At 39.1% G+C, this 13,046-nt stretch overlaps 1 protein-coding gene across 1 annotated transcript in view; it reads right to left on the minus strand.

The window, feature by feature from the left end:
• Positions 1–1,581: 1,581 nt before the first annotated feature.
• LOC149167526 (pentatricopeptide repeat-containing protein At3g26782, mitochondrial-like) overlaps positions 1,582–13,046 on the minus strand; it is a 28,804-nt gene continuing 17,339 nt past the window's right edge. The window contains exon 4 of the mRNA XM_089430511.1: positions 1,582–1,737. Coding sequence (XP_089286637.1) covers positions 1,582–1,737 — 156 coding nt within the window. The remainder of the gene's footprint in view (positions 1,738–13,046) is intronic.

Raw genomic sequence — 13,046 nt, forward strand, 5'->3', positions numbered from 1 at the left:
TTCGAATTTTTTTTGTCTTTTTACTTTTTTGATGGGGGATGAGGCAGGGATCATATTTCTAATGCATATAATAAATATAAATAAACTTGGGCTCATGTGTAGAAGGAAGGTGAACATACCTAGAGCTAAGTATCCAGGTGTGTCTGCAACAATGGTGGTTACATGTGTTTTTCCATCTTCCAAGAGCTTTGCAATACCTCAGTTTGATACATGTGCCTCCGACCTTTCATCAAAGAGTTTATTGATAGACTTTATGACACGGTGGACAATTCTAGGGTCACAATCATGATGCAAGTAAGCTAGGCCTCGACCTGCTCCAAGTGCTATATTCAATCACACCATCTAGTTTAAATGTGGAGTAGGTGGTTTTCAGTCTGAAAAAAAATCAAAAACCCTATAAGCAGGCATACATCATGGTTGCAAAATATGGCATCAATACAAATAATCATCAAATTTTCAAATTACCAACCATGGATAAATCCATCTAAGCTTCGTATGAGTAAGAAATCATGGATAAGCATTTTAGCTGATGGATATTTACAGTAACCCTGCAAATTAACAATAATCTTGTGTTTAATGCTTCCCAAAATATCCAACCCCCTGTCAAATATCCGATTGGATGCTACACCATACTTCTCAATTTTATTCACTGCAAATAAGATGTTATTGTCCATCACTAGCTTGTACACAGTTCCAAATCCCCCAGAACCAATGATATCAGTGTTATCAAGCATCTCTTCTTTTTTGTAATATCCTCGAATGTGTATGCAAAATATCCATGCAATGTACCACACTACATTTTGAAAGATGCATTTTCATCTATCACAATCTAGTGTTTGGAAAATTGCCAGAGAAGTAAACAGTTTGAGAATATCAATCCTTAAAGCTTTCCTGAAACATAAAAAAAATTATCATAGAGAAAAATTTTGTTGATATATATATATATATATATATATATATATATATATATCATTTCAAATTTGCAAAGTGAATACCTATTTGGTTCTTGGGAAGTTGTTCCATATTTATATATTCCTTTTCATCTTTGACTCCCTTCTTAGATAAAAATCAGACCCACAAGAACACAAGGGGAACAGAAAGACCCACTTCCATTGTAACCATTGCTTGATCTGATAATGAGATCTAAAACAATTAATAAGGTATTACATACTTATGTGCATGAATTAGTCTATGTCATTATATGCAATGGATCGATAAGATTGCGAAATGCACAGACAATGAAGTAGTAAACAACCGTAATAGATAACACATGACACAAAAAATTTAATAAGGAAATCACCTAATACTCTTGGGCTACATCTCCTGGTCTAGCCTTCAATGGTGGCCTCTCTATTATGTCTTCAAGCAGAGTTTTGTTTACAACAGTGAGCTCAATTTGAGCCTCACACACAACAGAATACAACAATAAGAGTTTACTTGAACCTCTCAAGTTCTCTATGAGTACACAGACTCCCCTAATGCTCTCTGTCCCAACTCTGTCTCGGCATTTGCCTGAATACTGCCTCCTTATTATGCTCTTTGTCTGTGGCTTTATAGCCAAAAATGCACTACCTGTTCGTTTCATGGTCCTGTCTCTCGGTCTATCTGGCCTTTTGAACGCTTTGAATCCCTCTCCAGCATTAAATAATCATTGCTCAATGCAGGGAAAGGAGGTGGCCACCCATTCTGCAGTGCTAGACTGCTTTGGGCCCCTAAAACACCTGTAACGGCCACTTCCTGTTTTTACAGTGAAAACAAAGTTTAACAGAGATAAATCACCCAAAACATGATATGTCGGACTTCAAAAGTCCTTCAATACACTTCATTCCCTTATCAGGTCCGCCTATCGGTCGTTGTTGCTTATCGCAATGGCTCTATCCCTCTGTTTCGTAAATACATTTAAAATCGCGAAAATGCATTGGAACAGGCTCTTCTCCCCGAACTTGAAAACATATAAAACATTGTCGATAATCCTATCGGGTCGGTCTGATTGCTCATCACAATGCCCCGGGCCATTATAAGTGCTCCTGTGATCCGCCGATAGCGATCCCGTGAGTTAATATGGGCCATCGATCTGCGCGCTTGATTGACGGTCCATATTAACTCTGCCAATCGTCATCGCCATATATGTATACAAAGTGTCGATATCGCTGCTCGCGATCACTACTCTTGAGTTTGTCTCGTCGATCTCTGTCGAAGTTAACCGCCAATCGTGATCGTTGATCCGATCTAGACTGTTGATTGGCCAGATCGGACGGCTACTGTGCATCACTGGTTCCGCCTCCAATTACTCTGTTTTTTTCATTGACTTCACGGGTTTTGGGCTGCCCGATAGTGTTTTTCTGCTCTATTAAGGGTGTCCCTCCTTCAATGTTTTCGATCTTTTAAAGGATTTTTGACTTTGGCATGATTTTTGATAGATTCATGAAGACTTAGAGGGCATTCTGGGATCCATTTGGTTCACGCCTTCCCAATAAAAAAGGCTTTTGGACCACCAAAAGTTGGTTTTCAAGCATCAATCAAGTGAGCATATTGCTGTCTCACTTGTCCAATCTCTATCCGTTTTGCACTGCTGGGTTTTGAACCTTTAAGTCCTACTCTTAGGTACTCGACATCTCCTCTGCGCGTTGTCCTCACCTTCCTGTCCAGAACTATATCTTCCTGCAGCTCATTGAGGTATTCAGGCAACATATCATCAATGGATGGCAATTGACTTTGCTCTTCAAGATCTTCAATTAATGAAAGTTCAAACAGTCTTAAATTTTCTACATTTACTACTGAATAGATGTGCATGTATGCTGGCAGATCAAGGCGAAAGCATCTTCACCAATTTTCTCAAGTACCTTAAAAGGCCCATACCTTATTGGCTTCATCTTCTTTCCTTCACCTTGCATTCTATCCTTGCTAATATATAGCCATACTTGATCGCCAACTTGGAAGTTGTGCTCCACCCAGTGTTTATCATGCCTTGCCTTGTATTTGGCTTGGCTCTTTTCCCACTGTTCCTACACTGCCTGGTGAATATCTTGGATCTGTTCAATGAATCTGGTTGCTTTATCCACATGATTGTGTCCAGCAACTGCTATATATTTTTCAAAGACAAAATCCAAGGCAGACCTTGGTATAAAACCAAAACAGGTCTCAAAAGGAGATCTATGTGTAGAAGAATGTTTAGCACGATTGTAAGCATGTTGCACATAACATAAATGTTCATCCTAAAGCTTGGGATGCTTGCTGCAATAACCTTTGAGCAACTGGATCATTGTCCTATTGACTATCTCTGTTTGGCCATCTACCTGTGGATGAAAGGTTGTGCTTTTCTTCCGTCTGGTGTCCATTAATTCCCATAGACTTGACCAAAACTTCCCAACAAAACAGGAGTCTCGATCAGATACTATGGAAGTGGGTAACCCAAAATGCACCCAGACATGCTAAAAGAACAATTTCACTATTTGTTCAGTTGTAATCTGTTTATTACAAGGTATTAAAATACACATTTTACTGAACCTGTCCACAATAACATATAAATAATCATGACCTTTTCTAGACTTAGGCAATCCCCCAACAAAGTCCATGGAAACACTTTCCCAAGGACAGGAAGGGACTAGTAGTGGAGTGTACAAGCCTAGTTTTCTATTGCTAGGCTTGCTTTTAGCACACATGGTACACCCTCTTACATATCTATAAATTGTTTCATGCATTTTTGGCCAATAGCAGTATCTTTGTAGTTGTGCAATTGTTTTTCTTACACCAAAATGACATGATATCAGAGAAGTATATATTTCCCTAATTATATTAATTCTCTCTGTTTGTGGAATGCATAGCTTTCCCAAATGATACAAGAGTTGGTCCTTAATGTAGTAATCCACTTCTTCTACCTTTTTTTCATTACTTAAAGCTGCATATACATCTTTAAAGTCTATATCTTGAGCATATAGTTCAATGTAGCTTTCATGCATTACTGAATTATGCTTAAGTATAGTAGATGCATTTATGATTGGTCTGGACAACATATCTGCAACTTTATTGTGTATGCCTTTCTTTTATCTGATGACTAAATGAAACTGTTGTAGGAAACCCATCCACCTATAGTGTCTTGATTGTTGCAACTGAGTTTGTGAGTGTAAATATTGAAGTGGTCGATGATTAGTATGTATAACTATTTCTTTGCCCATTAAGTAATGTTTCCACTTTTTCACACTCTAGACTAATGCATACAATTCTTTATCATATGTAGGATAATTAACTACTGCAGAATTAAAAGTCTCAGAATGGTAGCATATGGGTTTACCATGTTGCATCAACACTGCTCCCATGGCATAATCACTGGCATCTATTTCGATCTCAAATGGTTGTTGAAGATTTGGCAATGCTAGTACTGGTGTTGTACTAATTTTTTCTTTCAAGGTGTCGAAGGCTTTCTGTTGTTTGCCTCCCCACTGAAACACCTTGTTCAATCCTGTCAATGCATGTAAGGGAGTTGCAATTAAGAAAAAGTTAGCAATGAACTTTCTCCAATATTGTGTTGCCCCTAGGAAGCTTCTAACTTCTGTAACAGACTTGAGCTTAGGCCATTTTACAATGACTGCAACCTTAGAGCGATCTATCTTCAATTCACCACCCCTTCCAATATGACCCAAATAATTCAACGATTTTTTTTCTGAATTCACGTTGTGATAATTTAACATAGAGATTTTCCTTTTTCAAAACATCTAAAGTCCGTTTTACATGCTTTAAATGTTCTTCCCGTGTTTTACTGAATACAAGAATGTCATCTAAATATACAATCACAAAATCATCAATAAAATGCTTGAGTACATCATTCATTACTCTCATGAAAGTGGCAGGAGCATTAGTTAAGCCAAAAGGCATAACTAGCCATTCATACATCCCTTGGTTTGTTTCGAAAGTAGTCTTCCATGCATCTTGCTCTGCTACTCTGACCTGATGGTAACCACTACGTAGGTCCAACTTGGAAAAGTAAACAGCCTCTTTCAGCTGATCCAATATATCATCTATGTGAGGAAGGGGATAACGATTCTTGATCATTATTTTATTCAGTGCTCTGTAGTCAATGCACATCCTCCACAAACCATCCTTCTTTCTCACCAACACGATTGGAAATCCGCATGGTGATGTGCTTGGCCTTATGAGCTCTTTCTCGAGTAGCTCTTGTACCTTCTTCTTGATTTCTGCATTCTCTAAAGCGGATAACCTGTACATTCCGATGTTAGGCAATGGAGCATCTTGCTGCAAATTAATATCATGTACAATTTCCCTTTTTGGTGGCAAACCTTTAGGTTCTTGAAATAATATATCATATTATGAAACAACCTTTTGGAAATTAGCTTGTTGTTTAGCACCACAGCCTTCAAATATATTGGTTTTTTCAAGTTTCTTTTCCTTTACAACCATCAGTAAAAATTGCTTGCATGAATTGACAATCCTTTTCATCTGCCCTGAGTTTATGAGAGTATAATTATTTTTGAGTTTGTGAGCTCTTAAGTATATTCTATTCCATCTTTAACAAGTTGACACTTATTTTCTGGTCTATAGAAAATTGCTTTTTAAGGACTTCCTAAAACAATTCCACATATATCCAAGGGAATTACATCTAACTCAACCTCATCTACAAATGTTGAACCAATGGCAAACCTAAGTTTACATTGTCTAGTCACTTGTAGCTTTGCTTTATCACATAACCAACCTAATGGATATGGCTTCTTGTGAGGTGTGGTTAGTAATCCCAGTTTCTTTACAATTGCTTCAGAAATTAAGTTTACTTGTGAGCCACTATCAAACAAAGTATCAATCTTTTGATGCTTGGAAATAACTCTAATATGGAAAAGCTCATGTCTTCTTCTCTCATTTTCTTCACTATCAATAGTTTGGGTAGAATTACTAGAAGATGCTTCAGAATTTTTACCTTGTATACCTGTGGTTGTGATGGTTGTTTCATCACCTGAGTCTGACCCCAAATCTTTTTGAACAGCAGCAACAACTTTCTTCTTCTTGCCATCGAACTTCTTGGGTTTCAGCTCTGGATGCAACGACCAGCAATGTTCATCATCATGTCCATCCTTCTTGCAATGAGTGCATGAAGGTTTGGTCTTTTGTACAACATTGGCCTTCCTCTCTTTCCATTTCTACTTCCTCTTTTCCTTGTTCTTGTTTGCAGTGGGTTTGGATGGTCCCCCAGTCTCTGGGTTCACATTCTTGTCAGTAGCCTCTAGATGGGTAGCTTGAACAGATACTTCATCTATGCTAGTAGGGTTAAACATGAGAATGGTGTGTCTCAAATAACTGTGTAGACCACCTATATACTTCAGCAAAGTTTCAGGTGAGTCTAAAGAAATGCCTAGAATCAAAGCTCTTTTTTTAAACTCTTGGGTGTAACTTTGTACACTTTTCCCTTTCAACTGGCGAAGAGTTTGCCAACTCATTATAGCTTGTTGAATATAAGTTAGTGGATAGAATTGTTTTTTAATTGCAGAAACAAATTCACTCCAGACAAAAAGAATTTTACCATGCTTTTTCAAGTTAGCTTGTGTCCTGCTTTCCCACCATACCAAGGCATTTCCTCCAAGGCGTAGGCTGGCCAGCTGAATTTTACTCCTGTCTGAGTCAATATTTTGCACCCTGCAATACACATCAATCTGCCTAATCCAGTTATCTAACTTCTCTGCATTTAGCTCTTCATCATATATTGGTAAATCAAATTTAACATCTAATTTAATCAAAGATGTTTATTTCTTTTTATTTTCAAGGTTATCAGGAGGTGTGGGAAGCTTTTCTTCTTTCCCTTTGCCTTTAGAATGGCTATCTATAAGAGATTCTTCTATTCCCTTGTCTTGTTTGGAAGTAGAAGAATCTTCATTTCGACCTTTCTTAAATTCTCTATACATTTCTTCTACCATGGCTCTCATCGTCATGACACTGTCTATGAACTACGGGTCTGATTCCAAGGGAACTTCTTCTGAAATTTTCCTCTTAGGATAGACTCTACCAATTTCTGGGTTAGTTTCAACCAATCCTCCTTCTCCTAATTTAAGCTTTGATTTAGTTAGCATTCACAAACAGTCCAACACAAGCTTCTCTAACCTTGGCAATCTAAAGCTCTGACACCACTTGATCTGATAATGAGATCTAAGACAATTAATAAGGTATTACAGACTTCTGTGCATGGATTAGTCTATGTCATTATATGCAATGGATCGATAAGATTGCGAAATGCACAGACAATGAAGTAGTAAACAAACATAATAGATAACACATGACACAAAAAATTTAATAAGGATTTCACCCAATACTCTTGGGCTACATCTCCTAGTCCAGCCTTCAGTGGTGGCCTCTCTATTATGTCTTCAAGCAGAGTTTTGTTTACAACAGTGAGCTCAATCTGAGCCTCACACACAACAAAATACAAATAAGAGTTTACTTGAATCTCTCAAGTTCTCTATGAGTACACAGACTCCCCTAATGCTCTCTGTCCCAACTCTCTCTCGGCATTTTCCTGAACACTGTCTCCTCATTATGCTCTCTGTCTGTGGCTTTATACCCAAAAATGTGTTGCCTGTTCGTTTCATGATCCTGTCTCTCAGTCTCCTTGGCCTCTTGAACGCTTTGAATCCCTCTCCAGCGTTATACAATCATTGTTCAATGCATGGAGAGGAGGTGGCCACCCATTCCACAGCGCTAGAGTGCTTTGGGCCCCTAAAACACCTGTAATGGCCACACCCTGTTTTTGCAGTAAAAACATAGTTTAACAGAGATAAACCACCCAAAACATGATATGTCGGACTTCAAAAGTCCTTCAATACACTTCATTCCCTTATCGGGTCCGCCTATTAGTCATTGTTGCTTATCGCAATGGCTTTGTCCCTCTGTTTCGTAAAGACATTTAAAATCACGAAAATGCATTGGAACAGGCTCTTCCCCCGGACTTGAAATCATATAAAACATGGCCAATAATCCTATCAGGTTCGAATCATCGGTCGCTCTGATCGCTCATAGCAATGCCCCGGACCATTATAAGCACTCCAGTGATCGCCCGAAAGCGATCCTACGAGTTAATATGGGCCATCGATCTGTGCGCTTCATCGACGGTCCATATTAACTCTGCCAACCATCGTCGCCATATATGTATACAAAGTGTCGATATCGCTACTTGTGATCGCTACTCTTGAGTTTGTCCCACCGATCTCTGCCGAAGGTAACCGCCGATCACAATCACCGATCCCATCTAGACCGTTGATCGACCAAATCGAACGGCTACTGTGCATCACTGGTTCCGCCTCCAATTACTCTATTTTTTTCATTGACTTCAAAGGTTTTTCGCTGCCCAATAGTGTTTTTCCACTCTATTAAGGGTGTCCCTCCTTTAATGTTTTCCATCCTTTAAAGGATTTTTGGCTTTGGCATGATTTTTGATAGATTCATGAAGACTTAGAGGGCATTCTTGGATCCATTTGGATAACTCCAATCCGATGTCCATTCAAGTGGAGTACCTGCAATGTCCTAGCATGCTTTGTTGAAATCCAATGGGTTCCAAAATATTATCCTTAAAGTTTATTCATAAACATAATGCTTTTACAACATTTCTTCCTTCCTTGCATTATGAAGATTTTATTAGATTAGTAGAAAAAATACAAAATTCAAATTACCTAAATCAAATAAATGCATATAATCGGTCTTAAAGTCTATTTATAAACATACTGGTTTTACAACATTTCTTCCTTCCTTGCATTATGAAGATCTTATTGGATTAATAGAAAGAATGCATAATTCAAATCACATAAATGAAATACATGCATAAAGTATCACTTAAGAATGGTATTTTGGAGATTTGCCTTGTTCAACATCCATGACATTGTCATCATCATTAGACTTGGGTACTAATGTAGGGAACTCAAGCATATTCTCACAAAGCTTTTCAACTTGCAAGCCACATAAATGTAGGTTACCTATACATTTGCATATGCCAATGCCCAGAAGGTACCTTTTTATGGACAAAAGGAGCTAAAGATATTATTTTACCTAATGACAGTTTATCATGTATGGCCTTCTTGGAACCAACCTTTTTGGGTGATTCTGGGGGAAGTTGAATTGCTACACATGTTCAGATACTTCATCCTTATATAGACAAACCAGAACCTCCAAGAGACCCCTTATCCAATCTGGAGCCTTGTCATCTGTCTTCAGATACTTCATCTGCACCATCCTTATATTGTTTGCAAGGCCAGAGAGTCATCCATGAGCAACAAATTTGTGATTCCTGTGCAGGGACTTGATGAAGTGTGCTCATGAATTTTAGTTTTATGTCATGGAAGGCGCCTCAAGGGAAGGAAGGCATGTTCTTATTACACAGTATCCTCGCTATCAAAATTGATATTATATTTTTACAATTAGTCAAAGTTATTGATGTTTGCTTTAGATTTTTATTACATAGTTGTCACAAAGGAAATTGTCAATATACGACCCTGAGGAAGGGAAAGAAGTGGTATTTCCTAGAGAATCCCCTTGGATTGTTTCCTCATTTATCAACAATGTTCAGAATCCATTTGTTAGATGTTAATCAATGACCATTATGTTTGCTAGCAGCTTGTTATAGACATTTTTGGGCACTGCAACCCCAATCATAAATGTCCATAAACCAAGGCCTCTTAAGTCCCTAAAAGTGTTGTTCCAACCTCTAAAAGAACAAGGTCAACCGATTACATCTTCTCCCAGAAGTTCTCCATGAAATACTGCTCAGAACTGGTCAAAACTGGACCATCTCACCTGCTCCATGGTCAAAGTGCGATGCATCCCACCTAAATACACACAGGAGGTGCGATGCATCTTGAAAAGCCCTTCTATGGGGCGCGATGGGCGAGAGTGGACAAATGGCAGGGTCAATCTGCAAGGTGGAGGATCATGGAATCTTCTAGAATCTTCTCCTGTGACACTTGCCTCTCTGCATTTGCCCAAGGATGAGTAAGAGATCATCAATCTCCAAGTGGAATCAACAACTATCAGAGAGAGGACACTAATCAACTCTCAAAAGCTGACTCACCCCCCTTGCAAACATCTATATATGGATCCCTCATCCCAGAGATCCACAGGCTGGAATTTTGTATCTTGTAAGGAAGTGTTGTTGGTTTCTTGGTGCAATATCATAGTGTTGGGTGATCTAAGCTTTTCATGAGGTGAAGAAGGGCTTTCTTGCTGAGAGGATGATGCTGGGTCAGAACAATTGGTTGTAATCCTCTTTGCTACTTCTTGATTATCAATAAAGCTATTCAAGTTTTCCTCCACATTCTTGTATGATTGATGATATATGCATTTGTGTGGTCAATATATATCTGGTCCTATATTGTTTATGATAATAGATCTATGTTCTTGGATAGTGTTATGCTGCTTTGATTCTACAGGTGCTCTTTGAAGCTGGGTAGACGAGGAAGCGAGTGGCAAAGATCTATCAGAAGGGAGAGGAATCAAGTAAGGAACCAAGCGCAAGACAGAGGTTGGTCTCCATTATTCCCCTCTTATCTATTTCTCATAAAGGAAAACGAAAGTAGTTTTAGTTTGTTTGTTTCTAAGGTAGCTACCAGCCTTAGTGGGACTAGCAGCTCTGCATAGACACTAGATTTCCCGATAACAAAATGGCGACTCTGCTGGGGAGCGAATAGATTGTTTGTTTATCTACATTTGTTTGCTTTATAAACTTACAGACGGAGCCTGAAGTCAATCCAGCTAGCCTTCGAACTGCATTTGCTATGCAAGTGCAAAGTAGATCAATGTTGCTTCAGTCTATCTCCAGGTTTTGTTTATGAACTGAACAATTGATTTACAAGCTCTCTAATTGCCCTTGTGGTGGCTCTAGTAACCTCTTTAGATCTACCCCTGTGATTGATTTACTGATTACCACTTGCTCGGCCTAAATCCCTGAACTGAGCTGCAAACTGTGACCCGGAACCCAGTTAAAGTCTCATCCCTGGTCCAGCGCACTGTCTCTTCTGTGAATTCTGGATGCATCGCACTTCCCGAGTGTAGTAGGTGCGCTGCATCTCTTTTTCACTGTGTTACAGGTGCGCTGATCAGACAAGGCCTTTCCTGCTCCTAGATTTTGGTTTCTGTGTTCACTCTTTTCAGCTCTATTCAAGAGTTTTGCTGCCTGTAGTCAGTACACCTCTGTTGAAACCCCCTTCCTTGCCATTATTCCGCCTCCATTGTGCAAAGAACTGTAGATGTTTTTATGTATTTTGAGCCATTTTCAGTTCTCTTTTACAAAGAAGTAGCGTAATTGTACTGTCGTTTCTTGATTTGAAAGTGTCGCAAGTGTCGTTTTCAGTCATAGAAGAGAATCTGATTGTTCTTGATAGTCGATTACACTATTACTCTTGTATTTGATTTGAATTAGTAGTTTTTCAAGTGTCGAAAGCAAGTTTTCAATTCCAAATCGCAAAGTGTCGTCATTGTCCTCATTTTGTCTTGAAAAGAAACTTGCTAGTAATGTCGCTTTGAAAAATAATTCAGATTTGCACTTAGCTTTCTTTTTACCATTCACACATTAAGAAAGCTGAAAACAAATACATGCACGTGCATTTGCATTTAGATTGTTTGTTGGTTTGATTTAGGACAGTGCATATAGTGTGTGCTCTCTGCTCTATGTTGAAAGAACGTCATCTCTCTTTCCTTAGTAGCTAGGATTTTCATTGCAAAAAGAAGATTAAACGACTGTTTATCATCTTAGATTGCATTTTAGGAATTGTACATCTACATCACGCGGTGAACCTGAAAGGCAAATTTCTTAAGCAAGATCAACTGTAAAATAAATTTAATGAATCTAAAAATGCTTTGGAACCTAACGCACAACATCTAGAAGTCTAGGCTAGAGACGTATTCCGGCGTCGTAAAGCCTGGTAACTGTTGTTTTCATTGTTGGTTGGGTGATTCCTCCACTTTGAGACGATAAGTGCCAGTACAGACTTGTGCTCCCACGTACCGTCGAGTATATATTGGGAGACCACAATAGGCTTTATCCTTTATCCATAAGAAGCTGTGTCTGCCGCCCTATCGATCGCAATGCACTGAACACAGCATTCGGGAAGATTCACTGTCGTACCGTAAAAAGTATTCTGCAGTTTTGCGATTGGTTTGGTAATCCCTCTGTCTAGATTTCCATAGCAGTCTCTTTCGTTCCTTTTCAGACTCCTTAAAGGAAAAGGTCCATCTGAGCACTTGTCACTTCAGGCTCATTAAAAATCGAAGGCGACTAGAGTCATCTTTTGTTTTTTCTCGACTCTTAAAAATTGAAAAAACAAGTTGTGTCAAAGCGTCTAAAATTCATCTAATTCGGAAACATACTTCCCCTTGATTTTTAGTTGATCGAGTAATCCGCAATCGTGGAAGAAAGTCAATTGAAACCCCGTCGTTCGTGGAGGCTTACGAGTCAACCGTCTTTGTCTCCAGAATCGAAGCTGTTACGGACAAAGCGAACTCGTTTAACCGGTTCCAAATCCCCTGGTAAAGTTAGAACAAGTGTTCCAACACCATCGGAGACTCCGGTTACTCCAAACACTTCTGGTATCCCTGCCTTTACAGAAGAAGTTCAGCAGCCACCAAAGGATAGTAGAACTGACCCTAGTGTGAAGGTCAACACTTGTATTACCGAACCAGCTCCATCTACAGCTGATTCGGAAGGTGTTACTCCCCAAACATCTGTTGCTGCAGATTCTATACCTTCTTCGGCACCAGAAATATTTTACGGACCTGACGGTCTACCTCTTCCACCTGGTCTGATTGCTATAGAAGAGATTGTGGAGGATCCTCCATCTAGTACTCTATCGCATTTGGAGTCGGGATCACTCTATATCCTTCTTCATCAGAAATTAGTCTACCGTCATCGGAAGCTCCTGTAGAATCACTAGGCAATCTTTTGGATAGACTAGAAATGTCTGAACAACCGTCAACATCTAGGACTGTGTCATCCGACACAGCGACGGCAGAACTTCCTGTTGTCACTCCAACAATGTTCGTCGGCATACCATCTATCCCAACTAGCC

The sequence above is a fragment of the Pinus tabuliformis genome, chromosome 5_1, assembly GCF_031772625.1.
Source record: "Pinus tabuliformis cultivar Carrire ecotype Pingquan chromosome 5_1, CPIR1, whole genome shotgun sequence".
Classification (NCBI taxonomy): Eukaryota; Viridiplantae; Streptophyta; class Pinopsida; order Pinales; family Pinaceae; genus Pinus; species Pinus tabuliformis.